Source organism: Natator depressus, chromosome 8 (assembly GCF_965152275.1).
Source record: "Natator depressus isolate rNatDep1 chromosome 8, rNatDep2.hap1, whole genome shotgun sequence".
Lineage (NCBI taxonomy): Eukaryota > Metazoa > Chordata > Testudines > Cheloniidae > Natator > Natator depressus.
Window position 1 is genome coordinate 1,123,740 of NC_134241.1, and position 25,636 is coordinate 1,149,375.

Sequence of the window (25,636 nt, forward strand, 5' to 3'; positions counted from 1 at the left end):
AAGTGGGACACAAAGTGGGCATGGGGAGCCCAGGCAGGAAGAGGCCGAGGCTGGTCGAGCCAGGAACACTGGCTAGAGGAATCAGACCCCCAGGAAGGGCAACATCATTTGTAAATACTCTTGGCTATGAGTAACTGGAAAACCCAAGAGGGAAACTGAGTCAGGGTGAGCGCAATGCCATGCCTGGCCATGCAGAGGCATGCCCCAGGCCTTCGCCCTGAACCAGGATCACAGCTGCCCTTTCTCTGGGGCGGGATTTCCCTGGGAGCCGAGGAGTAAGATGCACAGCACCCCTCAGCAAAATGGTATTTCCTCCGTTGCTGAGCCACTTTGCCCTTGTTCAGGCTGAGATTGGGCCCCGGGCAGAGCAGAGCCTTAGGCTGAGACCGGGGACGGGAGCAGCTCCGGCGGCTGGTGACTGCTCCGGATAAGGGTTCCTGAGGGTTTACGTGCGAGCGCCCTGCTCTGCACAGATGGGGCGGGTCTGCCTGGCCTAGAATTCCTGCGTGATTTGCTGCTGTCAGCCTCTCCGGCCTCTCCCCAAGAAGCGTCTGCTCTGTAAGCCTGACAAGACCCCTCACCACCCCACACATCCTCTGGGAAGGGCTGGGGCAGAGTGGCCAGGACTGGCGTTCTTCCCCCGTGGGCCAGCCGCTCCAGAACAAGGCTGGGGCGCAGGGGGGGTCACTTGGCAAGACCCAAGAAGTAGTTTGTCATTTGGACCCCCTCAGTGACATTCCGAGCAGCCCAGGGACAGGAGCCAGAGACGGGAGCTGCTCGCGGGATCAGGGCCAGTCTCACTGCTCTGGCTGAGCCGCGACACATTCTGGAGAGGATGTGGGGAACTGGGAAGAAGGGAGCTGCCCCTGCCAGCCCAGAGCCCCCCTGCAGAAAGAAAGTCATGGCCCCTGACAGGCCCGGGGAGGAGTCTGGGGTGAGCAGTGCAATGCGGCTTGTCCTGCCCCTGCTTCCAGTGCCAGGGGCTCGTGCAGGAGGTGTGGGGGCTCGGGCAGGAGCTCGGGAAGGAGGGGCAGGTCAGGGGCTCGGGTAGGAGGGGCTTGGGCAGGCCAGGGGCTCGGGTAGGAGGGGCGGGGCAGGAAGGGCGGGGCAGGGGCATGGGCATGGGCAGGAGGGGTAGTGCAGGGAGGCCAAGGCTGTTGGCCAGGGACAGGGAGTGGGAAGGCTCGGATGTGAGGCTTGGCTGTGTAGCAGCCGGTCCCACTGATTGGAGCCAGCTCCCCGAGAAGGGCTGACAGGAACGCTTTCCTGGCCCGGCTGCCCCGAGTGCCACGCTGCAGTGCTGGGTCACCAGTGCCAAGGGGCCCCCTCCAACAAGCAGGGCTGCTCCTGGCACAGACAGGGCGTCCAGGCAGATGCGGCTGGTGCTCACCAGCTGTGCTGAGAAGCGAAGGCAGGTGCGCGAGGCCACGTGGCTGTGAATGGAGGCCCAGCCCGAAAGGGGTCTCAGCATCTTATCCCAGTGAGAAGCCAGTGTCCTCTCCCTGGGCATAGCCAGCTGCTGGCCCCACTGAGCAGGGCCCAGGACTCTGCGCGCACCTTAGGTCTCTGCAGCAGCTTTCGGCCAAAGGAGCCTAGAGCACATTGCAAAGTGCGGGGCACCCTCAGCCCCCCAGGACTGGGCGTGGGCCTTGGGGCTGGATGCACAGCACAGCAGAGCACTGGATAGCAAAGGCCTCTCGCAGCCCTGCCCTGCCTCCCTCAGCAACCTGAGCAGACAGGCCGGGAAGCCCAGTGAGCACGGTCCCTGGGGAGAAGAACAGTATCACCCGTGTTGGGAGCTGGGCAGGAAACCACAGCTCAGCCCAGCTGCGGCAGGAAGCAGCAGGGGCTCTGGAGGGGCCAGTGGGCAGGATCCTTGGCCTCAGGCTCAGCCGCCAGCGCTGGCTCTGAGGGGAGCGGGGCCCCCTGAGCCCTGCACTGAGGCAATGGGGTCAGCAGTGACCCCAATGATTCCAGCGTGGCCCAACACCGGCCTGGGGGCTACGAGCCGGCAGAGCCCCAGCTGCCAGCACCCATCTCTCTGCTTGACCTGTCCCTTGCGCTGCGGCCTGCAGAACCCAGGGCCCTGCCGCGCTCGGCTGCTGCCAGCACCGTCCTGCCACAAGCTCCGGGCTGGGGGGGCAGCTCCGTGGCCAGGCCTGAGACAGGAGCGGGCAACCCAGCCTGGCCCGGGCTGGGAGGGGTGCGGTGGTTGGGGCAAAGGTGCCTGTCTCAGGAGGGAGCTGTGCAAACACCACACAGCTCCCCTGGCACTGAATGGGGCCATTGTCCCAGCTGCTCTGGCCACTCACCAGCTCCGTGAGAAAGGGAGTGCGCTCCTGGGTTAACCCTGTCCAGCCTGCGCTCCCAGGCACTGCTGGGGAAGGCTGCCGGTCCTGGGTGCAGTTTGCAGGTGGGGCGGGTGCTGCCTTCCCAGGGCGCGAGGAGCCAGGAGAGGAGCTGAAATCAGGGGAGAGGGAGGCAGAGTGAGGTGTCCCAGGCCCTCCCCCACTGCCCCTTCGCACTGGGGCTTGCAGGAGGAGCTTTGTAAAATTAAACAGCTTCCAAGAACAGTAAGCCGGCCAGTTCCCTCCCTTTGCTGTGTGCGTCCCTGGCCTGGGGGCTGCCTGGGCCTGCCCCGCCCCTCCTGCCTGAACTCCTGCCCCCACCCCTCCTGTCCGAGCCCCTGCCCCCGCCCCTCCTGCCCAAGGCCCATGCCTGCTGCTGTCCTCCCGGGGGCTGGCCCATCCCCATTTCTGTGCCCCTGGCGGTGAGTGCCGCGTGGCACCCAGGTTCTCCTGCAGCCTCTGCCCTGCTCCAAAGTGTGTCCAGCTGCACGGGGCAGGCGGGGGGGAGGGGGTGCAGAGCTGGCTAGCCCCCCATGGGGAGGGCTCAGGCAGTCCTGCTGTGGCTCCCTGGGCGGGCAGAGGGCCCAGCTTTTGCCCTGGCTGTGAGGAATTCCCCTGGTGCGAGGAGGGGCCAGGGAGGGAGGTGGATTGAAGGGAAGAGTGGCCCATGGGAGCAGGGTGACCTGTACGCTCTGGTGAGTGCACTGGACATGCAGGAGCCCGCAGCAGGGGCTTGGGGTGGCTGGGGGGCCAGGCAGGCCAGTGTCCCGGGGCAGCCGGGGTGTGGGCATGGCAGGCGCTGGAAGAGGGTGTGTGGGAACTCGGCTCAGGAAGCGAGCGGGATTTACTGGCTGTGCTGTAAATCCTCCCGCACAAAAGCCCCCTGTTCCCGGCGCAGGACGCTGGTGGTTCCGTGCTCGCTCTGCCAGCCGCGCCGGGTGGATTAAGGCGAATTGGTTCAGCCGTGACAGCAGAGCGCAGGAATGTTAAACAATAAAACAGCCTCCAGTTGTTCTGGGCGCGGGGCTCCCCCGTCCGCTCCACTGGAGCCCACGCGCTGCTCCCACGCACCCCCAGGCTCTGCCCTACCTCCCTGGCCCCTGCGGGTGCAGGATGCCTGCCAGGGCCGTCGCAGAGCCACCAGCTAAGGCGCAAACCCCAGGCACAGACTGAGAAATGCCAGCGGGGAGGGACGGCAAGAGCGGAGCATGTCCAGCCCCGGCGCTGCGGCAGGGCCCCGTAGACCTGGACACCCCCCCCGGCAGGGGTTTGTCCAGCCCTCCAGCGAGGGGACCCCCCAGCCTCCCCAGACGCCCGGGCCCCAGGTTAGCTGCCTCAGCATTAGGAAGTTTTCCCTAATATCTACTCGCAGTCTCCCTGGCTCCAGAGTAATGGCCTTACATTGCCTGTGTCCATGGAGCCCCCCGAGCCCCAGCCTCTTGGACCAGCCCTGTGCGTATGGGCAGCCTGGCCGCGGGGCCCCCCGCAGCCGCCCCCTGGCCAGACTAAACGCCCCGTCGGTGTAACCGGGCCTCGTTTCCAACCCTTTGACATGTTTGTCGCGCTGCCCTGGACTCTCTGCCGCTCGTGGCGGCTCCTGGCTTTGCCGGCTGCAGACAGCCCCACTGTGCGGGGGGCACTGGGCACCCCACTAGCACAGGCCCTGCACTGCCTCTGCCAGGAACACGGTGGGCTGGGGTGGGCCGGGGTGGGCCTCACCATTCGGCAGCCCGCTGGCCCCAGCAGCAGGCCCTGGAGGGGAGGCACCCGCCCAGCCGGGGTAGGCAGGTGGGGAGGTGCTGTGCAGGGACCTGGGCTCTTTATTCTACTTCACAGAAAACCAGCCCAAACAGGCTGAGATCAGGGCTAAATCCCGGTTACTAAAGCATCTGACAAGCAGTGCTGGACATCAGGGCTCCCGCCCTGTGCTGGGCTCTGCCCTCCGGGCTCTGCCCCAGGCTCCCCGATTGCCACAGCCCCCCCACGTGCCCAGCTCTGCAGCACAGGGGGACACAGCGTAGGTCCTGTCGGGCCCCACTCCTCACCCACAGCTGGGCTCTCGCCAGCTCGCTGGCTGGCTGGAGTTCTCCATGTGCTTTGTGGGGGCAAGGCGGGGGCTGCGTCACTGAGATGCACTCTGTGGGCTGGGCCTGCCCACCCCAGCCCCGCGGGGTATTTCTGCGCTGACTGGCTGATGGATTTACGGCCCCGGCTTTCCCAGACGCCTGCATGACCAGGGGGTGCCACCCAATTGCCCTACTGCACTAATTCCGAGGGCCTAAAGGGGCCCTAAGATGTTAGTGCCATGGCAAACACACCCTTCACCCGCCTGTCACCTGTTGGTAAGGAGACCAACCCGAAGGGAAAGCAGTTACAGCCTCTGAGGCTGGCTTCCACTGTGACCCAGCCCTTGTTGTGGCCTGTAGCTGGAGAGAGTTTGCGAAGGAAACCCCTGGGGCCAGGCTCTTAGCTGGCACCAAAGATGGTGATTACTGGCCTCTGGGGGCGAGAGATGCGTTGGCTGAGCTGGGCTCGAGCTGGGGTTGTTACAGTCTGAGCCTGTTTCACCCGTGGGGAAGGGGGTCAGGATCCAGCTGCAGCTGGGGCAGTCACATGGGTCCCGCTCTCAGGATCAGGACAAAGGTGGCTCCAAGTCCCAGGAGCTGGAGGGCGGAGGTGCCATGATGGGGAGTCTCACTCCAGGAGCCTCCATCTGCTCTTCCCAAAGTCTCTTACCTTAAGGACCCAGGAAGGGAGCGGTGGGTGGAGTAGCCCCACCCCTTGTTATATGTCCACCAATTAGGCCTCGTTTCCAGCACACCCCATTTGGTTCATTAATTTCTCCTTCCAGGGCTTGTTTTTACCAAGCAGGGTCTCAGCACAGGCCTTGAGCTGGGTCCAGGGGCCTTTTGGTTTAGACGAATCCTGGTTCCTTTTTGTGCCTTTTCCCATCACCAGTGGTTGGTAGAGGGTCTGGTGGCGTCTCATGCCCCTGGACAGCACTTCTCAGCGCACAGCTCCCCACGCAGCCCAGCTCCCAGGCCAGCCCTCCCCAGAGCAGCTCTGCGGGACCCTGGCTGGTGCTTCGCACTCCCTGGGGAACCTGTGAGCCCACCGTCACTCAGCCCAGCGGGGGCAGGGAACCAGCACAAGGGGGGAATGGCCAACTCGCTCAAACCCCTGCTCCGTGACTCCTCTCTGCAGCATCCCCCCCAGCTACCCAAGCCCAGGCCAGCTCCCGCTGGTCAGGGCGCCGAGCGCACAGCAGTGCGTCCAGCGTGGCGCCTGGGAAGGCGAGGGAGGGCTCTCCGGGCACAGGCCCGGGGGAGCCGCGCTCTGTCTCTGGGGCTGAGACGATGGGCAGGGCACGGGGAATGGCCTGCAATGGGCTGGTGGCTGCAGAGCTGGGGACGGGGCACCCCTCCGCTGCTGGGAACCACAGTGCGCGGGCTAGGGCCACTTGGGCTGGGGGCGGGAGCATAAGCCCCCGAGAGCGACTTGGGGGGCCAGAGCTTGTGTCCTGGAAAGGTGGCGCTCGGCTCGCTGCGTGTGCTGACAGCCGGCGTGCTGGGGAGGGGCCCGCCAGCTCATGCACGCACCAGACACGAATAGGAGGGGTTCAGCTAGGCAGACTCCTCCGCTCGGCCCCTCTGCTTAGCTCAGACCTCCGCTTCCAGAGCAGCCGCTTGGGCCTGGCTTGCCACCAGTTGCCCGCTTGCGCTCACACAGCACTAAGGGGGTTCAGCTAAATGGGTGGGAACAAAGCGGGGAACACTTAACACAAACCAGCAAGTGTGGGCCTGCCTGGGAGCAGCCAGGCCTTGCTCCCTGGCACACCAGCCTCTGGCCAGGGCCAGCTGCCACGCGGGGAGGAGACGCGCCTGTTTGCTGCCCATACCCTGCAGCCTGCATGGCGAGCGGGAACGTGAGCAGCGCATTTGCTGTGGGGCCTGCGAGCTCCTTGCACACAGTCTCCCCCTTGTCTCCCTCCACCTGGCCCAGCGCTAGTGTTAAACATCCATTAATTCACCTCCTCCCGCCGGCGTTGGCAACTGGCCCCAGGTCCGTTTGCCAGGCCCTTGGTGGGCCAGGACCCAGGGACTGAAGAGCGAGTGACTGGGAAACCACATTCGTCCCCTTCCCTGGAGCCGCAGCTCCCCGGCGGCAGGGACAGGCCAGCACTGTGGGGCGGCTGAGCGTGCAGCAGGCCTTGGGGGCTGCTGCGGAAGGAAGCGGACGGAGCTGGCTGTAGCCAAAGGTGCAGGCGGGCGCTGGCGGTGCAGGGGGCCAACGCTGCCCAGATGCTGCATCCCCCCAGCCATTCCCGGCTAAACACCCCTCCCCCTCGCCGAGCCGCGGAGGGCGGGAGCTGCTCAGGGTGGGACAAGAAAGGCCCTGCTGGCTGCCGGGGCAGCGGGCCCTGGGCCTGGCTCAATGCCCTCATTCACGGGCTGTGACGAATGCATCGGTTCTGGCACATTAGCGGACAGCTGGGTTTCTTCTCCACGCTGGGCCAGGGCAGGTTTCACACCTGCTGGTGGTCTGTCTGCCTCTTGCCGTGGGCTGGGGAGGGGGCCAGGAGCAGGGATTGTGAGTGGGGGAGGGCAGGGAGGGCGCCTTCCCCAGTGGGGCGGAGGTGCTGGCCTAGACGAGTCCCGCCAGCCTGTAGCAGGTCAGTGGCCAGAGGCACTGGTGCAGTTTGACATCTGGATTTGGGGGGCAACTTCCATGCCTGCCCGAGGAGTTTGGGGGGGAAATGCCTGCCCTGCCCCCTCCAATCTACACTCCTGGAGGGCAGGGAGAGGACAGGGCTCCTGCCACTGCTGGGAGCCCTTCCTCCCCTGGTGCAGCGTGTACACAAAAGGAGCCAGTCTTTGTTGGAACTAGAGAATTACCAGCCCCTGGCCCGGCCCACCTGCCAATCACCCACGCCCGGCTTGGCCCTGCCCCAACTTCCCACGCCCGGCCCCAACCACCCTTGCCCAGCCCGAACCTCCCGCACCTGACCCGCCGCCAACCACCTGCACCCAGCCCAGTGCCAACCACCTGCACCCGGTCCAGCTCACTGCCACCACCCAGCCCGCTGTGCCCTGCAGCACACACAGAAGTGATTGTATCTGGGCAGCCACCAGCAGTGGACGTGTGTGAAGCCCAAGGTCCCTGGCAGGGCAGGCAGAGGAGAGAGGCTTCCTTTGCAAAAACCTTGGGGAACAAAGGGCTGGAGCACTGGCTATGGATGCCCCCGCCAGGGTGCAGCAGTGATGCCATGCCACATGGGTAACCAATCACAGCACAGAAGCTGGAAGCTGTGAGGTGTGTTTGAGGAGCAGTTGGTGACATGCAGCCCCGGGACACGCACCCCCCCGGGGCCCACCTGCAGCCTAGTGCACCAGGCTCTGCTCTTGGGGACACCCGGGTGCCAGCGTCCTCCCGAGCTGGGGGTGTGATGACGAGGCGACGGGCGAGTTAAGAGAATTGAGCTAAGAGCTGAGCAGCCCCTGGACCCTAGAGGAGATGCTGGGTTAGCGGCACTGCACCAAGAGCTCGCCCAGGGCTGCCTGTGCCAAGCACCCCTTTGCCCCAGCCCCACGAGTGAGCAGAATTAGCGCCACTTCCCTTCGTGCTGGGCAAGCATCTCGCGAGGCGTGAGGCTGCCCCACTTCACACCCGCCTGGGCACTCCCCAGCCCATCAGCTGCAACAAGGGGCCTCCCGTGTCCTTCGCCCCCCCCCCGGGGCTGGGGACACAAGCGCGGCCCCAGCGCCTGTCCCTATGACCCCAGGGCAGCTGGCCATGAGGACATGGGGTCCCCCATCCCTCTGCCTTGAACGCTCACCTGCACTGGCACCATCTGCAGGGGGCAGGCCTGGAGATGGTTGTTTAGAGCAAGCCCCCCAGCTGGGGCCATGGGAATGAGGGGCAGGGCCAGGCTACTCTGTGCTATGCGGCTCAGCCCTGGGCAGCCTGGGGCTCTGTGATTTCCAGTCACTGTATTGCGGGGAGGGGGCTGATCAAAACCCCGTGATGCACAAAAAGCTGGAATCAAATGGCTGAAGCAGCAGGCTCTGCTCCCCCCCAGCAGCGGGGCAGCCCGGGCCCGCTCCAGGCTGCTTCTAGCAGGGCCCCTGGGGAATTAGTTACAGTTGCCTATGAACAGGCCAGCGGCCTGCAGGGCTGACCTGGCCGAGGGGGCAGTGCTAGCCCAGGCTGGCAGCACCGCTTGCCCGAAGCCAACCCCCATCCTCTAGCCTGTCTGGGGGGGGGCCCTGTCCCCACCCTGCCTCCCTCAGCTGGAGGGAAAGGGCAGGCTGCAGCCGCAGCTGGGGGTGGGAGGATGAAAGAGGATCCTGAGGCTAACGGCCCAGCGAAACCCAATCCAGCCGGAGCGGAGGAGAGGCAAGTCCTTGGAGACCCCGGTGAAACCTAAACCCAGAGCGCAGCAGGGCTCGGGGCAAGGGACAGCTGCAGCCCCTCCTGCTGCCAGGTGCCCGGGCTCTGGGCTGAGCTTGGGGGGAAGGAGCCAGCGTGACACAGGCCGAAGCTGGAATTCACCCCCAGCGCTGGAGCTGCCCCCGCCCCCCCGGCAGCACGTCCTGTCCCCTCCCCTCCCCCTGCGGGGTGCTGCGGGGTACAGGAAGGCCGCTCAGTGGGGGCGGGCCGGGGGGAGGCGCGGAGACACTCCAGGCTGCTGGTGCGCAGCCGGGACATTCTCCCCAGCCCGGGAGCAAGCTGGCAGCTGCTGGGTCAGGGTCGGGGACGCGGGCTGTGGAGATCACGGTGGCTTAACACAACAGCGGCTAAGGCAGAACAGAGGCGGCCGCTCCTTGTGCATGAGCGGGCCCCAGGCCACCCCCACCTCCTGCCGTGCCCCGGGGCACCCAGAGCCCGTACAGACAGCGCGCGCCCAGCCCAGGGCTCCCGGCCCATGGCGGCCATTGACTCTGGGCGCTGCAGCGATTCGGGCCCTGGCAGCTCTTCAGGGCTGGCCACGGGCAGAGAGGGCAGCATGCTGGGCAGGAGGGCACCCCACCAGCTCGAGCTCCTTCCCTCCCGCCCTGTGGGCCAGGAGCACACCCGGGGGCAGCGACTGGCCCAGCCCCAGCCCTGCCCCCTCTGCTGCGCTTGCCTGGTATTTAAGCAGAGCGGCCCACAGGAGGCCCAGCAGCGTTCGGGGCAGCGTTGCACCCCCAGGGCTCGGCTAGCCCCTGTCTCAGGGCAGGACGCTCTGCCCCACTGCAGGAGCATGCGCCTCTCAGATGGCCGGCTGCAGCCGTCCACCCCAGGCAGTTCTGGCACTGGGGAGCTGGCAGCGCCCAGCGTCGCTCTGCCCTGGAGTCGCCAGGGCGCACGGAGCCAGAGGGGCTCCCAGCAGCCAGGCTCCCCAAGGGGCAGAACCGGCCACCTCTGACCAGGGAGCCTTTGGCCTCCCGTTCCCGTCCAGCCCTGCCTGCGCCCTACACTCCTGCCCGCCAGGATCTGTGCCCCGGCCCCCAGGGACACGACACAGCCGCTGAGGGCGAAGGTTTCCGTCCCTCCCTGCCGCAGGTTCCCGTGGTGTCCCGGGGGGGGACGGCGTGCCGCCCCCACCCCACTGAGCAAGGCACCGCCCAGCCCCAGGCAGCATTGCCCCCACCCCCTCCGGCTCCCGGCTCCGACGGGGAAGCCACAGGGGCTGAGCCCGCTTTCAGACAAGCCGAGGACGAGAGCAGGCCCGGGGCTGATGAGCCAGGACGAGTCTCTGGCCGCAGGGATGGTGCCCAGGCCAAAGGAGCCCGTTGCTTGCTTGGGCGGTCCCATGGGCAGAGGCAAGACCCTGCAGCGAGGGTGAGGCGGAGGGGGCTCCATGGTCAAGGGGGAGACCCGGCAGGGGCGAGGCTCCAGGCCTGCCCGGGGTGGAGGATGCCGGCTGGACACGGAAGCTGTGCCTGCAGCCGGAAGCCCGGGCTGAGGGCCTGGCAGAAATGCCCGCAACACTGCGGAAGCAGCGCAGGGCGAGGAAGGAGGGGGCTCTGGGAGACGTGTCCAAGCCCCAGGTCACCATGGGAAGGGTCCAGGCTGGGCCCGACCCCCCAGCTCGGTGCATGGAGCAGCAGCCCCCACCCCTCCCCAGAGGTAGCCAAGAAACCTCCAGCAAGAGGCTCTATTCCAAAAATAATTTATCCAGGCGATCTTTCATGTGCATTAGAGACGCTATGTACATAAATATTCCTCTCTCTAGCTATGTACAGGGCTGGGTGGGCTGTGGGGGGCGGCTGGCTGGGCCCTGGGCAGGGCACTCCGTGTGTGTGTGCGTGTGCGCGCACACCTGGCTCCCACCGGTACAGTATCACAAAAATATGATTAAAAATGACATCAAACAAAACAAGCAGAGTTTCCTGGGCAAGGCCTGTGGGTGGCCCCAGGCAGCCCCGCTGGGCACCACGCCCACGCCCCGGGCTGCCCCCCTTGCCCAGGGGCGGACGTGAGTTCACTCTGCCCTGCAGGAAGCGGCGTTGGGTTCGGGGCCCAGCTAGCACATTTCGGGGCTGGGCAGCGCGTGAAGGCCCAGGGTGCCCTGACTGCCATGGAAGTCCCCAGGCCAGCCGAGGCCAACCCCTCACAAGGAGCAGGTCCGGGGGCTGGGATGGAGGGGCGGGGGTGCCCGTGGCTCAGAGACTCCAGCTGCTCAGCTCTCTCCAGGGCCCTGCGGTGGGGAGGAGGGGAAGTGCCACAAGAACTGCCTCGTCATTCCCAGCCCCACTGCCAGGCTGTCCAACCCCCAGAGCCAAGGTGCCCTGGGCAGCCACGCCAGTGCCGGGCAGCCCCTCACGTCCTCACGCTGCGGTAGGAGAAGAGGCGGGGGGTGATGGGCAGGGGGTCGTGGGTGAAGACGGAGTCGTCAGAGGAGCAGGTGCTGGTGGTGTCCTCGCAGGAGGGCGAGTACTGCTCGAAGGGCATGGACAGGTCCAGGTACTGTGGGAGGGAAGAGCCGTCAGCATCGCAGGGAGCGTGCCCCCCAGAGACAGGCCAGGAACTCGCTGGCCGCCTTCCTGCGCCACGCACACAGGGCCTGCCTGCTCTGCGAACCTACCTCCTCCGAGACAGCTGCCAGGATCTTGTCCAGCCCCTCCACCAGCTGCTTGAAGGTGGGGCGCTGGGAGGGGACAGCATGCCAGCACTCCCTCATCAGCATGTACCTGGCAAGGCAGGGCAGAGCAGAGAGCAGTCAGCCAGAGGAACCCGCCCCCCCCAGGCCAGCGGGCAGCGCGGGTACTCACAGCTCGTGGGTGCAGTTGGAGGGCTTGTCCATGCGGTGCCCTTCCTTCAGCAGCTTGAAGAGTTCTTCCACCGGGATCCCAGGGTACGGGGAGCCCCCCAGCGTGAAGATTTCCCACATCAGAACCCCAAAGGACCACCTAGGAACAGGGCAAGCGTCAGGCCCAGCGTGGGGCTCGAACAGGCACCGTGGGCAGGGCACTGTCACTGGAACATCCGCCAGTCACAGGGCCGTGGGCTGGGGGTGCCCATCTGGCCTCCGTTACTCAGAGAACGGGGCACACTCGACACCTTGCTGTGTGCACAGTCCCAGCTAGCCCCGGCGGGGGCTGCCCGCGGGCCCGAGGCCCCCAGCCCCCTCACGCCAGGCCGGCCCCTGGCAGCGCAGCCGGACTCACACGTCGCTCTGGTGCGTGTACACTCTGTCGAACAGGGCCTCGGGTGCCATCCACTTCACGGGCAGCCGGCCCTGCAGGGAGACCAAAAGCCCTCAGCCCACGGCTGCTGCTGCGAGGCGAGACCCCTCCCCGCAACCCTCCTGGCCCTGGGCACCCCTGGCCCTCCCCCACCCCCATCCCTTCCTCGGCACCCCCGCCCCCCCCGCAACCCTCCCGGCCCTCCCCTCGTCCCACCCCCACCCCTCCCTCGGCACCCCCTGCCCTTCCCCGCAACCCTCCCGGCCCTCCCCTCATCCCACCCCCACCCCTCCCTCGGCACCCCCCGCCCCTCCCCGCAACCCTCCCGGCCCTCAGCACCCCTGGCCCTCCCCTCGTCCCACCCCCACCCCTCCCTCGGCACCCCCCGCCCCTCCCCGCAACCCTCCCGGCCCTCAGCACCCCTGGCCCTCCCCTCGTCCCACCCCCACCCCTCCCTTGGCACCCCGCGCCCCTCCCGGCCCTCCCCTCGTCCCACCCCCACCCCTCCCTCGGCACCCCGTGCCCCTCCCGGCCCTCGGCACCCCCCCTCCCCTCGTCCCACCCCAGCCCCCTCCCTTGGCACCCCGCGCCCCTCCCGGCCCTCCCCTCGTCCCACCCCCACCCCTCCCTCGGCACCCTGTGCCCCTCCCGGCCCTCGGCACCCCCCCTCCCCTCGTCCCACCCCAGCCCCCTCCCTCGGCACCCCCCGCCCCTCCCCACCCACTGCCCCCCCCTACTCCCCCCCCCGGCCCTCAGCACCCCCACCCTGCCCCGCCGCACTCACATTGCTGGTCTTTTTATAGTAGTCGATGTGGTGGACGTCCCGGGCCAGGCCGAAGTCCGCGATTTTCAGCACGTTCTCCTTGGTGACCAGCACGTTGCGGGCGGCCAGGTCCCTGTGGATGCACTGCAGGGAGGGGGCAGCTCAGGGCCGGGGGGGGCGCGTGCTGCAGCCCGACACCCTTAGCGGGGGCCTGGCCAAATACGTCTCTCCCACGACCTCCGCTCCAGGGGCCAGGAGCCTCCCGCCCCCCCCGGGCACTGCCTGAGCCCAGCACCTGCTGCCCCCCAGTAGCTGCCTGGCAGAGCCGGGTCCCAGCCAAGGCTCCAGTGATGGGCTGGGGGAGGGGGACGCTCTGGGCCAGGGCGTGTTAACTCTTCAGTGGCCTCCCCCAAGCTCCGTGGCCCAGAGCAGGGAGACGTGTGGGGAGCTGTTCCACTGAGAGCGGTTTGTGCCACGACCTCGGCTATGGGCAACCCCCTGGGGTTCCCTGCATTCGACAGCACACAGCCCCCTTTGCCCCCCATAAGGCCCAGCAGAGAAGCTGGAGCGGGCCAGCTGGCTGGGACTTCCCTGATGGCAACCCCCATCCCTTCCTGCAGGAGGAATGCCGCTCAGTCTGCCGGGAGCCAGGGCCCCCCCATTCCCAGCCAGCGCCCCGGAGCCAGGGCCACCCCCAATCCCAGCCAGTGCCCCCAGAGTCAGGGCCACCCCCAATCCCAGACGGCGCCCCCAGAGTCAGGGCCACCCCCAATCCCAGCCGGCACCCCCAGAGCCAGGGCCACCCCCAATCCCAGCCAGCGCCCCGGAGCCAGGGCCACCCCCAATCCTAGCCAGCGCCCCCAGAGCCAGGGCCACCCCCAATCCCAGCCGGCGCCCCCAGAGCCAGGGCCACCCCCAATCCCAGCCGGTGCCCCCAGAGCCAGAGCTGCCCCCATTCCCAGCCAGCGCCCCAGAGCCAGGGCCACCCCCAATCCTAGCTGGCGCCCCCAGAGCCAGAGCTGCCCCCATTCCCAGCCAGCGCCCCAGAGCCAGGGCCACCCCCAATCCCAGCCGGCGCCCCCAAGCCAGGGCCTTACCCTCTTTGACTCCAGGTACTCCATGCCACGGGCCACCTGGTAGCCGCAGGAGACCAAGTCCTTGAAGGAGAGCTGCTCCTCGGGCATGGCGCTGACGTCGAAGGTGTAGTCAGGCGTGGGGGGGCGCCGGGCACGCAGGAACTCCCGCAGGTTCCCCTTGGAGGCAAATTCCACCAGCACGTACAGTGGCCCTGTGGAGCCGGACCATCCGGTGGGGCTTAGGGTCGCTGGGGCATCCCTCACCCCCCGCAGAGCACAACCCCCCTCCAAAGGGTGGCAGCGCCCCCCATTCGCCTCAAGCTCAGTCTGCTCTGCCCCCGCCTCGAGTTCAGCAGCCCCCCAAACCCCCAGCAGTCCCGCCCGCCCCAAGCATGGCAGTGAACCCCCCTTCCGTGAATATAACAACCCCCACCCCAGCAGCCCCTCCCCGCCCCCGAAGCGTGGCAGCCCCTCACCGTCCTGCGTGCAGACCCCCAGCAGGTTGATGATGTTTTTGTGCTTGTCCATCAGTTTCATCATCTCCATCTCGGAGATCAGGTCGGCCAGGTCCTTGTCTGTGGCGTTGTCTGGGGGAGAGGGAGAAGGTCACTGTGCAGGGCAGGGAACCTGCGTACCCGGGGCTCAGCCCTGGGACACTGCCCCGCGCAGCCCCGTTACCTTTGAGCATCTTCACAGCCACAGTGAGAGCTCTGTCCGGCCCGGCTCTGTCCAGCCCATAGGCCTCTGCTCGCACCACCTGGCCAAAGCAGCCTTCTCCCAGGGGCTTGCCCAGCACCAGCCTGCGGAATGGACAGAGACTCCTGTGAGCGGGAGAGGGAGGGGAGGAAGCGTCCCCGGCCCTCCCCACGCACAGCTGTGCGACGCACGGAGCACACCAGAGAAAACCCAGACCAGCCGGGGGGGTCTGCACCTCCCCTCCTCAAAGCCTGCACGGAGCGCGGAGGAAGAAGCAGCAGTGGCAGGAGGCTGAGAAGCCGGAACGAGCTCTCAGTAAAGCGACCCAGAGCCCGTGTCCCAGGGCCACGCAGGGAGCCAGTGGCAGAGGCTGGGGCAGGCCCCGGGTCTCCTGCCCTGCTCCGCTGGGCCCTCGCTCTGTGAATGGCTCTTTGAGGCAAATGATAACACGGGCCCAGATCTGTCTGTCTGTCTGTCTGCCCGGGCCCCAGCCCCAGCCCCCCTGCAGCGGGGCAGCGCTAGGTGATCCGTCACCACGCCTGCCTTCGCACGGCCCTGGGGCCAGCCGAGAGCAGCGCAGGGCCCTACTTGTCTCGGGGGAACTCCCACGTGGAGTCCAGCGGCAGGTCGAGCTCCAGGACCCCGGCCAGCATCGGGGTGCAGCTGGACGAGAGGCGGGTGACGCGCATCAGGGACGTGCTGGACTTTCCTGAGCAGCTTGAGTCCAAGGAGAACTGAGGGAGAGCCCAAGAGACCCGCTGTCACCACCAGGCCAAGCTGGGGAGCGTTGGGGGGAGAGGTTGGTTGCAGTGCAGGGCACAGCCCCGGAGCTGGGGGAGAAGAGACTGCAGTGCAGGGCATGGTTGGAGGAGGGACAGGAGAGAGGGGGGAAGCGGTTGCAGTGCAGGGCACGGCTGGGCGGAGGAGAGGGGGGAAGGGGCTCCAGTGCAGGGCTCGGCTCGGTGGAGGGAAGAAGCGGTTGCAGGGCACGGCTCGGCTCGGTGGGGGAGAGGAGGGAAGGGGTTGCAGTGCAGGGCACGGCTGGGCGGGGGGGGAAGAAGCGGTTGCAGGGCACGGCTCGGCTCGGTGGGGGAGAGGGGGGAAGGGGTTGCAGTGCAGGGCACGGCTGGGCGGGGGGGGAAGAAGCGGTTGCAGGGCACGGCTCGGCTCAGCGGGGGAGAGGGGGGAAGAGGTGCAGCGCAGGGCACGGCCGCAGCGGGAGGTTGCAGCCAGGCGCAGGGCAGGGCAGTAGCATGCACAGGCTGCGGCCGGGCCCGTGCCCTGCAGACTCAGCAGAGGGCTGTGCCCAACACACAGCGTCCAAGACCTGCTGGGGGCTCGCAGGCCCCCCATGCCCCGGACGTACCTGTCTGATGAGCGGGAATTTGGAGAGCTTGTGAACGGCCATGGGCTCCAGGGGCTGTTTGCTGGGCTGGGTCTGCATCCGGCACAGCACCACGATGACGGCAGCCATGGCCACAGCCAGGGAGCCCGACGTGTAGATGACGATGTCGGTGTACTTGGTCTCGGGGGTCTCCACCTCCCGCACCAGCTCCTCTGCTGGAGAGCGAAGCCAGTGAGCCTGGGCCCTGCTCCGCCCCGCACACCCGGGGTCTCGGCAGGTGGGGACCCTGCCATGGCCGGAGCTCTCCCAGCCCCCCAGCCTTACCTGGCAGCACGGTGAGCCAGGCTGACTGGTAGGACAGGCCGATGGAGTTCCCGGCCAGGCAGGTGTATTCCCCAGCATCCTCCCTGGAGACGTTGTGCAGGTAGAGCACCTCCACCTCCGAGCTGTTAATGTCGGCTGTCTGCGGGGGTCAGAGCCGCAGCATCAGGGCCCAACCCCCCACACGGGCCCTGGCCTCCTCCTCAAGCTGGGCTGCAGGGCAAAGGGGTCCCAGCGGGCAGCTGATTCTTTCCCATGGCGGTGGGGCGCTGGGCTCCATGGACCCAGGCTGAGCCTGCCCGGCCATTCCTGCTTGGCCTGAGCCCCTAGAGGATACCCTGCTGCCCCTAGGCCTGGGGCTCCTCCCACTGCTCCCCGGGTCCCACCGGGGCCCTGGGGGCCGCGAGCGCCCCGGAGAGCCAGTGCCCTGCGCCAGGAGGGGCTGGCCCGGGCAGTTACCTTGAGCACTTGGACGTAGGGCACCCCGTCGGGGCCGACGCTGCTGCCGTTCACCTCGATGTGTCTGAGCCACTGGATGTGGGGCTGGGCGTCGCTGTACACCTTGCAGAAGAACTCCACATCGCTGCCCACCACCGCCGTGGTGTTGGCAGGCAGCCCGGCCTGCAGGATGGGCCTGTGCGGGGACCTCTCTGCCGGGAGGGAAGAAGGGAGCAGCATCGCCCAGCTGGACAGCCTGCAGCAGGGCCGACTCCGCCCCGCACGCGCCATGCGCCAGCCGCCGCACGGGGCCCCGGCCAAGTGGGCAGAGCAGGGCACTAGCAGGCAGGGCACCTGGTTTGTGTCACCAACTCCCTCCGTGGCCTGGGGCGGTCACAGGCTCTCTGAACCTCTTCCCCAGGGGTCAGACGGGAGCCCCCTCCCTCCCCCGCTGCAGCACCCAGCTGCTCGCTCAGGTCAGAGCGTGTCTCTTGCCTGTCTGTCCACCTCCCTCCTCGCCCTGGCGGCTGACTCTCCTCTGCCATTACCCACGGCTGCCGCAGACACCATGCCAGCCCAGCACCACCGCCCGGCCCGGAATTCCTCCAGGCCCGCAGCAGCCAGAAGAGGAGGGCCAGAGAGGGGCGGGAGGCAGGTCCCGGCTGGGGGTTAGTTGCTTTCATTTGATGCCAGGACCCAGATGATCTCCAAAGCGCTGTGAAGCTTCGGGATCAGTGACCCTGCACCCAGGAGTCTGGTCTGCTCCCAGGCTGCATGGGGACGGCCCCTGACAGGGACACAGACCCCTCGTTCGTGTTCCCTCGTTACTACAGCCCCCGATAGTCTGCACCACGCAGCACTTGGATGGGGAAGTCCTAGAGTCAGTGTCCCCTCCTACCGCTGTGAGCCAGGGCTGCCCTGGCACAGGGAAAGGCCTCACCTAACACGTCCAGCAAGTAGCTGTACTGGATGCTGCCAGCCTGGTTCTCCACCAGGCAGGTGTAGTTCCCCCGGTCGGAAGGCACCACGCTCTCCATGACCAAGCTCCAGTGCTGGGGCCGGAGCTGCAGAGAGATGGGGACACAAGCACCAGGTGAGGGGAGGCAGAGGGCACCCGGGGCCCAGCAGAGCCCCCCATGGAGCCGGCAGGCAGAAGCCTTCCCCGTATGGCAGAGGGCTCGGCTCAGAGGCAGCGCATGGTTACAGGACGCTCTGATCTCAGCCAGAGGCCTCGAGGGGCCCGGGGGAGAGCCCAGGGGAGGAGAGGTGACAGCTCCGATCGGCTCCCTGGGATCCCGCTTACCCGGATCCCGCCGATGCGGTGCTCCCCCCGGAACTCCTGCCCGTTCTTTAGCCAGCGGATGCGGGGGCTGGGGCTCCCCGACGCCGGGCAGCGGAACTTGACCGTGTTTCCCGCGGGGACAGCGTGCAGCTTCTTATCCATCCGCTGAGGCTGCGTCCAATACGGGGCTGAGGAAGGTATCGCACGATCGACGGCCATTAGCCCCGGAGGCGGGAGACGTTCCCAGCGCCAAGCACCGGGGCTCGGAGTGTGCACGGCGCTGTGCCCAGGGACCCAGCCCACCCTGCGGCGAGGCCGTGCTCCAGCTCCTCCAAAGCTCCCGAACGCTGGGACGGCAGGGAAGAGGACTGCAGAGCCATCCGGCAGGTGCAGCAGCGCTCCCCCAGCACTGCCCTCTGCCCCAGGCACAGAGCTTAACCCGGGAACCCTGTGCAGCTGAGCACAGGCCAGGACACGGCCCCATTCAGCCGCCTGCCATGGGTGACACACAGAGGCTGCCAAGCACATGGGGGCTGATGGGAGGGGCACAGCAACGTTCCTGCAGAGAAAGAGGCGTACGGGCAGGGTGCCCTGCACTCCTGGCAGCTTGAATAACCCAACACCAAACTCCTTTTCCCTCGCCTCTTGCTCCAGCAGAGCTGGGGGCTCAGGACAGCCCCTGCCATGCAGGCAGCTGGCCCTGGGACTGACCTCTGCGGTAGGTGGGCTCCTCGTTTGAATCACCGAGGGACCTGTCCCCGTTGCTGTCTTCATCATCATCACCTGAGGCCAGCGAGTCTGAAGGAAAGTGTTACGAGAGGGGTCACATTCCTGCTGCCGGGGAGCTCCCGGCTACTCCAGCCCCAGTTCTTTGGAGTGGGGCAGGGCACTGGCTTTGGAGAGTGTACCCAGCTACTCCAGACCCAGCAGGGGGCGCTGCCAGGAGCGGGGCAGGAGCACTGGCTGGCTTGGGGGGTGGGGATGGGGGGGAGCGTTCCCAGGTAGGCTGATCCTGGGCTCTCCCAGCAGGGGGTGCTGCGGGGAGTGGGGCAGGACGGGCCCACCTGCCCGGGGCTCTCACCCACAACGGAGATGGTGAAGTTGTGCAGACTCTGGCCAGTGTCCTGCGCCCGGCACACATAGAGCCCCGAGTCCTCGTAGGCGACCTCGGCAATCTCCAGCGTGCGCTGCCAGATGCGGACGCGCCCGCCTGGGAAGAGCTGCTTGGCCTCCTTGTACCAGGCGACGTCCAGGCTGTGGTTGGCGTCGCAGTGAAGCTTCAGCACGTGGCCGGGGTCCAGCAGGAGGTGCTCCTCCTCCGTCTCCAGCAGGCGGCTCTCAAACAGCGCTGCCGAGCACAGAGGGGACACAGCTGAGCGCCAGGGCCCGCAGGCAGCTCATCCCTCCACGGACAAGCTCAGCAGCTCTGTTGGCTGTGGGGGCTCCCCCAGCTCCCCCACACACTGACACCCTGCGGAGAGGCCAGCCATGGGCCGGGGCAGCCAAGTGGGACTTCTGCCCCAGGCAGGCCCCAAGCAGCTGCTCCTTCCACCCTCTGCAATGGACAAGCCAGGGCAGATGGGGGCAGCGTGTCCTGCGGTGGCATTTCCAAGCACGTGAGGAGCCACAGGCAGGAGCATGGACCCTGCCCTGGGCAGACAGCCCAGAGATAAAAGGCTTTAATCAGCAGCCACTGGTTGGCATGGACTTACTGCTACCCCCGGGACCCAGACACAGCCAGCTGACGAGCCCAGGCCACAGGGCCTGCTCCCTCCTCTCTGCACCACTCCAAGGCTAGGGCCTGGGCCCCTGTGTGGCCAGCACATGGGGGCGGTGTGGTGGGGGAGCTGGTTTTCTGGATCCCAGAGCCAGGCTGCCCGTGGCATTGGCTCCCCTTTCCAGAGGCCCTTGGCATGGGGCATGCCCAGCATTAACACTGGGGGCCAAGGGCCCAGGATCCCCACTCAGGGCAGGTGCCATCACCCCCTGCCCGCAGCCTTCTCCCATTGACAGCACCCCCGAACTCCATGCTGGCCCTTCATCTCCTGCTGCAGAGCCTCCTCGCGTTCAGCTGAACCCCCAGCCCAGCTCTCCGCACCGGCCCTGCCGAGAAGGGAGCCCTGCACGTGCCCCCTCCCGGCCTCCAAGGCACCCAGACAGAGACATGCCCTCAGCTGGCTGCTCGACAGGCTCCCAAATGGACCCCTCAGGCAGCCAGGGACTGTGGCTCCTCCCCCGCCAGCCCCTCTTCCCGTCTGACCTCCCGCTGGGCCCATTTTCTTCCCCTTCCCATGCTCTGCCTGGGCCCAGCCCCGGCCCCCTTTGCAGGGCTGAGGAGAGCACTGGTGCTGCGTGTGCTTTAGCTCAGCTGGAGGAGAGGAGCCCCGGGCGTGGCTGTCCCAGAGCTGCAGCAGCCAGCACAGGGGAGCAGCATCTAGCCCCCCCTGCCAGTGCTGGCTGGGCTGGGGAGGGAGGGCTCCCAGCTGGGCATGGCCAGCGAGAGTGATGGGTTTTCACACTTAGCTGCCTCCAGCACTTCCCGCCGGCCCTGTTTGTCTAACCTGGATTTGAACCGTAATTGCTCTGGTGACACCCCCGCAGAGCAGGGCCATGGGAACCTGGCGGGCATGCACTCCCCCACCCCACAGCTCGCTGCACCATGGCCCCACCCAGCCCCTCTCTTGCTGCCCCTGACTGGCCCTGACCTTGCTGGAGTTCTCACAGCTGATCTCCAGACCGGAGACCACCTATCCCCTCCGAAGGGCCCTGCCCATCCCTGGCCAGGCGCTGCTCTGTTCGGCTGCCTGCCCCCTCACGGCACACCAGAGGGGGGCGAGGGGGATTCCCTCCCACCCCGACCAGCTCCCGGCTCCTGCTAGCCCTGCAGAGTGAGGGGAGTGAGTCCGTTCTGCCCCAGGCGTGGTGACTGAGAACCCTTAGGGCTGCAGATGAGGAGAGGGAAGAAGGGGCCAGATGTCAAGGGTCTGTGGGGCTGGCTGCTTTGTGTGTAAATGGAGCAGGTTTGATCTGGAGTCAGAGCCAATGAGAGCTGAGTCCAAGTCCCCCAGAACCACACTTTAACCAGGACACGTCCTGAACAAAGCCAGAGAATCCATAACGAGTGTCTCCAGCTGCCGGCCTGGCTCACTCCACTGCAGGGCCAGGGCCAGGGCCTTGCTCGGGCAGACCCAGGAGATGGGGTGGGAGGGAGGTTTTATCATTCAAGCAGTTTCTCCACCAGCTGCTGGCTTGGGGCTCAGTGGCTGACACCAGAGCACAGGCTGAGACCAGAGTTATCAGGAGCCTAAACCCGCCCACAGCCGGCAAGACAAACAACTGCTCCGGAGCCAGGTCTGAGGCGAAAAGGCTCCTCTTGGCCCAGCCTCGAGCAGCCAGACTCTGGGCCCCTGGGGAAGGGCCAGGGCCAAACGCTCCATTAGCTGAGGGCTTTGAAAAGCCAAGTTGGTGCCCCCTGAGCTGAGGTCTCTGGCTGTTACCACAATACTAACTAACCCTCCATGCTGTGAGAGTCTCACTGGGCAGCTCCCAAGCACCACCAAGGGACCCAGGAACCAAGCACCAGTCCAGCTGCTCGGAAGTCCCCGGCATCCTACGTGGGCTACTCAGCCGAGCGCCAGGAGAAAGAGACAGAAAAACCTCAGCAAAGCTGCCCAGCTGTGCACCACGCCTGGCTGGAGCACGGTGCAACCCCCGTAGCGCTGAACTGCACCATCTGTCTGCACCGGGCCTCGTGCAACAGGAGCCGGCCTGGAGCCTGCGGCCACTGGAGCCGCACTCGATCCTCGTCGTGGTACCCGCCTCTGAACAGCACCTCCCCGTGCTGGGCACACACTCCGTGCTACCGCCCTGTTCTCGCACACGCCTGTGTGCCGTGCACACCTACCTGCGAGGCCCCAGGCCCGAGTGCTAAGAACTAGGCTGTGACTCCAGCTATTTCCCCCTGCTCCCGGCAGCTCTGCGGGCTCCCAGGCTATCCCTGGTCCTTCCTCCCAGCTCCCCTCACCCCCGGGCTCTGTCCTGCCTCTGCCAGGCCCCTCTCTGGCCTTTCATACCTGGCTCCATTGTCCTTCCTGGGGAAGCAGCTGCTTGAGCCCCTGTTGTCACCGCTGCCAGGAGGCTCAGCAGGGCACAGGGCAGTGGCTGCATCTTCCTGCCCTTCCTTTCCTGGCTCAGCCTTGAGCCCTCACAGCCTGAAAACACAGGGCCAGAGAGAGCCACTTACCCTGCTGCGGCCACAACCTGCTCGCGCCCCGAGTGTTCCAGCCCCCGGGGAACCCCCAGAGCCTCAACCCCGGCCGCAGGGGGGCAATGCAGACTCCCCACCACGAGCTGAGCTGTTAACCCCTTCCATTCCACTCCATCCGGAGCGGGCAAGGGCCTGGAGGGAGGGTGTGGGCCCAAGAGGACCCCCCCACCCTTCCTGCAGGGGGCTGGCAGCATTTGGCCCCCAGGCAGGGGTGTGCCAGCCTGGCGGATGCGGCTCTCCCAGAGCTACTTCAGAACAGGGTCAGCGTGGGCGGAGCGGGGACCCAGGAGCCGGTGGGAGGGCAGGGGGCTGCCTCGGTGTCCTGGACACCCCGGGACAATCCGAGTTATCCCAGCAGGAAGGAGGGTGCGGGGGGGGGAGAGTCACCCCACGGAGCTGGCTCCAGCCAAGGCTGGGAGAACCAGGCGCTTCCAGGAGACAGGGCCCCCTCCACCACCAGTCAGGACATGGGACCGGGGGCTGCGAGATCGCACTGGTGACCGCTCCCCCCACCGTCTCCCCATCCCCTGCCCCGTCACAGCGCTGGGCGCAGGCAAGGCGCGGGGGAACCAGCCCAGCCCCGGCCGCTCCCTCCAGCCAGCGCCAGCCCGGACTCGCCCCCAGCCCCGCAGCCCACCGGCCACTGCGGGAACAAGGGCTGCCCGCCCCCCGGCTTTTCACTGGATGGGGTGACCGGGGAGCAGGGGCGCCGACGGCCAGGGAACCAAACTCAGACCCTAGATGTGATGGAATCGCCGGGGGGCAGCGCCCCCCCCGCACCCAGGTTCCAGCGCCCATGGGGGGAGCCGCGGGGCGGCCGGCCAGTTTAATGGTTAATCCGCCTGACAAAGGCTCCTGCGCCCGGCGCGGCTGGTCACAGATTTACAGACCCCGCTGCTGCAGGACACGGGCAAAGTCCGCCGGCCCCGCCCGGGCTCCCGGGGAGCTCCCCGCTCCGCAGCTCCCGGCCCCCGGAGCGGAGCTCAAGCAACCAGCACAAGAAAGTTTCCCTTTTCTGCTGCCCCCGGGCGAGTCCAGCGGCCCCGGGGTGCCCGCCAGCCCTGCACCCAGCGCCCGGCCCCCCACCGCTCCCTGCCACCAGCGCCCAGCCCCCCACCGCTCCCTGCCACCAGCCCCCGTCCCCCCACCACCAGCGCCCGGCTCCCCGACCCCTCACCGCCGCCGGCTCCCCGCTGCGGGGCTCTAGGGCCGGGCTCCATCCCTCCGCATCCCGGAGGCTGGGGAAGGGGCCGATCCTCCCCCCGGGCGCCGCGCGGTGCCGGGCTGGGCTGGAGCTGCCGGGAGCCCCTTGCGCGCAGCCGGGCTGGCTCCTTCCCCCGGGCGCCCTGGCCGCGCTCTGCAGCTCCCGGCGCCGGCTCCCCGCCTCTGGCGGCAGCGCAGGAGGGGCCGCTGGGCGTGTGGAGCGCAGCGCTCGGGTTACACCGAGCCAACAATGGGCCGCCCCCGCCCCGCCCCTGCCCAGGCTCGGGTCAGCCGCATTCCTGCCCCGGGGCGGCCTTGGGGACCAAGCCCTGCTCCCTGCGGGCCTGGGGGAGCTGCAGCCAGCAGGGAACGGGGCTACCCTGGGGGGTCCCAGCCCAGCCAGGCAGGGAGGGATGGGGAGCACGGCCCCTGTGCAGGGACCTGTCACTGGGGGGAGGCACAACTTCCCCAGCCCCGGCTGCACCGCCTGCCAGGAGCCTTTCTCCCCTGCTGCCATGGATGGGGTGAGCAGGGGACTGGACTAGAGAACCTCCTGAGGTCCCTCCCAGTCCTGTGATTCTATGAGGCTGTCCCTGGGGTCTTCTGCCCATTGCCCACCCCTTCCCAGAGTGTGCAGAGAGCAAACCACGTTGACACAATGCACCCTAGTCTGTGGAACTCACTGCCACAAGATCTCAGATCACAAGAGCCTGGCAGGGCTCCACAAGGGATCTGGTGTTTAGGCGGAAACATGCAGAGGGACAGACCCCACTGGCTTCAGGCCTTTAACTCACTAGCTGAGCGAGCAGCTTGCTGGGGGCAGGCTGGGGTAGAACTGCAGGCTCAGGACCATTCTCACCTGGGCAGGCTGGGGGGGGTTAGACCATCCTGTCTGACCTGCATCACGCAGGCTGGAGAACCTCCCCCACCCACCCCATGGTTTGTGTGTGGAGCCCAACAGCTTGGGCGTGGGACTGGGGCAGATCTCGGAGAGCCCGTCTGGATGGAGGCCAAGACCCCAGGCGCAGGAGAATCCATCCCGGCCCATGGCAATTCCCATGGCTAGTCACCCTCCTCTGGAAAATCGCGTCTTGCGTCCCTTGGAACTTCCCTGCCTTTGTCTGGGACCTGGCAGAGCCCAGTTGTGCAAGGCCCTACGTAAACATGTCACTGGGCGGGTCCCTGCCCAGAAGAGTTTCCAGTCCACAGGTTTGTCTCCAGGGGAACCATTACCAGGGGAACCGCAGCAGTATGGTCAGGCCACAGACGGAGCGCTCCGCACCCGGGGACACACCCGGAGACACACCGGAGCGCTCCGCACCCGGAGACACACCCGGAGACACACAGGAGCGCTCCACACCCAGAGACACACCTGGAGACACACCTGGAGACAAACTGGAGTGCTCCACACCCAGGGACACACCCGGAGTCACACCCGGAGACACACCGGAGCACTTCACACCCGGGGACACACCCGGAGACACACCGGAGTGCTCCACACCCAGAGACACACCCGGAGACACACAGGAGCACTCCACACCCAGGGACATACCCGGAGACACACAGGAGCGCTCCGTACCTGGGGACACACCCGGAGACACACCGGAGCGCTCCCCACCCGGAGACACACCCGGAGACACACAGGAGCACTCCACACCCAGGGACACACCTGGAGACACACCGGAGTGCTCCACACCCAGGGACACACCCGGAGACACACAGGAGCGCTCCCCACCTGGGGACACACCCGGAGACACACCGAAGCGCTCCCCACCTGGAGACACACCCGGAGACACACAGGAGCACTCCACACCCAGGGACACACCCGGAGACACACCAGAGCGCTCCGCACCCAGAGACACACCCGGAGACACACCTGGAGACACACCCAAGCGCTCCCCACCTGGAGACACACCCGGAGACACACCCAGGGACACACCCAGAGACACACCAGAGCGCTCTATGCTGTCCCCACCTGAGCGCAGCGAGGCCAGGACAGTTCCCCATGTGCACAAGCTCTAAATATGAATGGAGGCCACCAGCCACTGGGACAAACTCCCCAGGGCCACGGGGAGTCTCTCTCCCTCAGTGGCATCAGAGCCAGGCTGGTGCCTTCCTGGAAGATGCTTTAGCCAAACCCAAGTGACTGGGCTCAAAGCAGGGGAAAGGGGGTGAACCCCCCCGGCCTGTGCTAGGAAGGAGTGCAAACGAGGTGGTTGGATGGCT

At 67.0% G+C, this 25,636-nt stretch overlaps 1 protein-coding gene across 2 annotated transcripts; it reads right to left on the minus strand.

The window, feature by feature from the left end:
* Positions 1-10,513: 10,513 nt before the first annotated feature.
* Positions 10,514-23,561, minus strand: FGFR4 (fibroblast growth factor receptor 4). 2 transcript variants are annotated; one of them, XM_074960154.1, is made up of 18 exons: positions 23,385-23,561; positions 22,014-22,151; positions 19,022-19,288; positions 18,652-18,738; positions 17,962-18,128; positions 17,599-17,722; positions 16,680-16,870; positions 16,224-16,362; positions 15,921-16,111; positions 15,143-15,288; positions 14,537-14,658; positions 14,335-14,445; positions 13,880-14,070; positions 12,804-12,926; positions 12,002-12,072; positions 11,606-11,743; positions 11,419-11,524; positions 10,514-11,300 (listed from the first exon to the last, which is right to left on the minus strand). In XM_074960154.1, exons 1-18 carry the CDS (start codon positions 23,425-23,427, stop codon positions 11,154-11,156), a joined length of 2,502 nt encoding a protein of 833 aa, XP_074816255.1. In that variant the 5' UTR covers positions 23,428-23,561; the 3' UTR covers positions 10,514-11,153. The 2 variants fall into 2 exon arrangements, with proteins under 2 accessions (XP_074816255.1, XP_074816254.1); XM_074960153.1 differs by having other exon boundaries at positions 15,921-16,114; positions 23,385-23,560.
* Between the last annotated feature and the right edge of the window lie 2,075 nt (positions 23,562-25,636).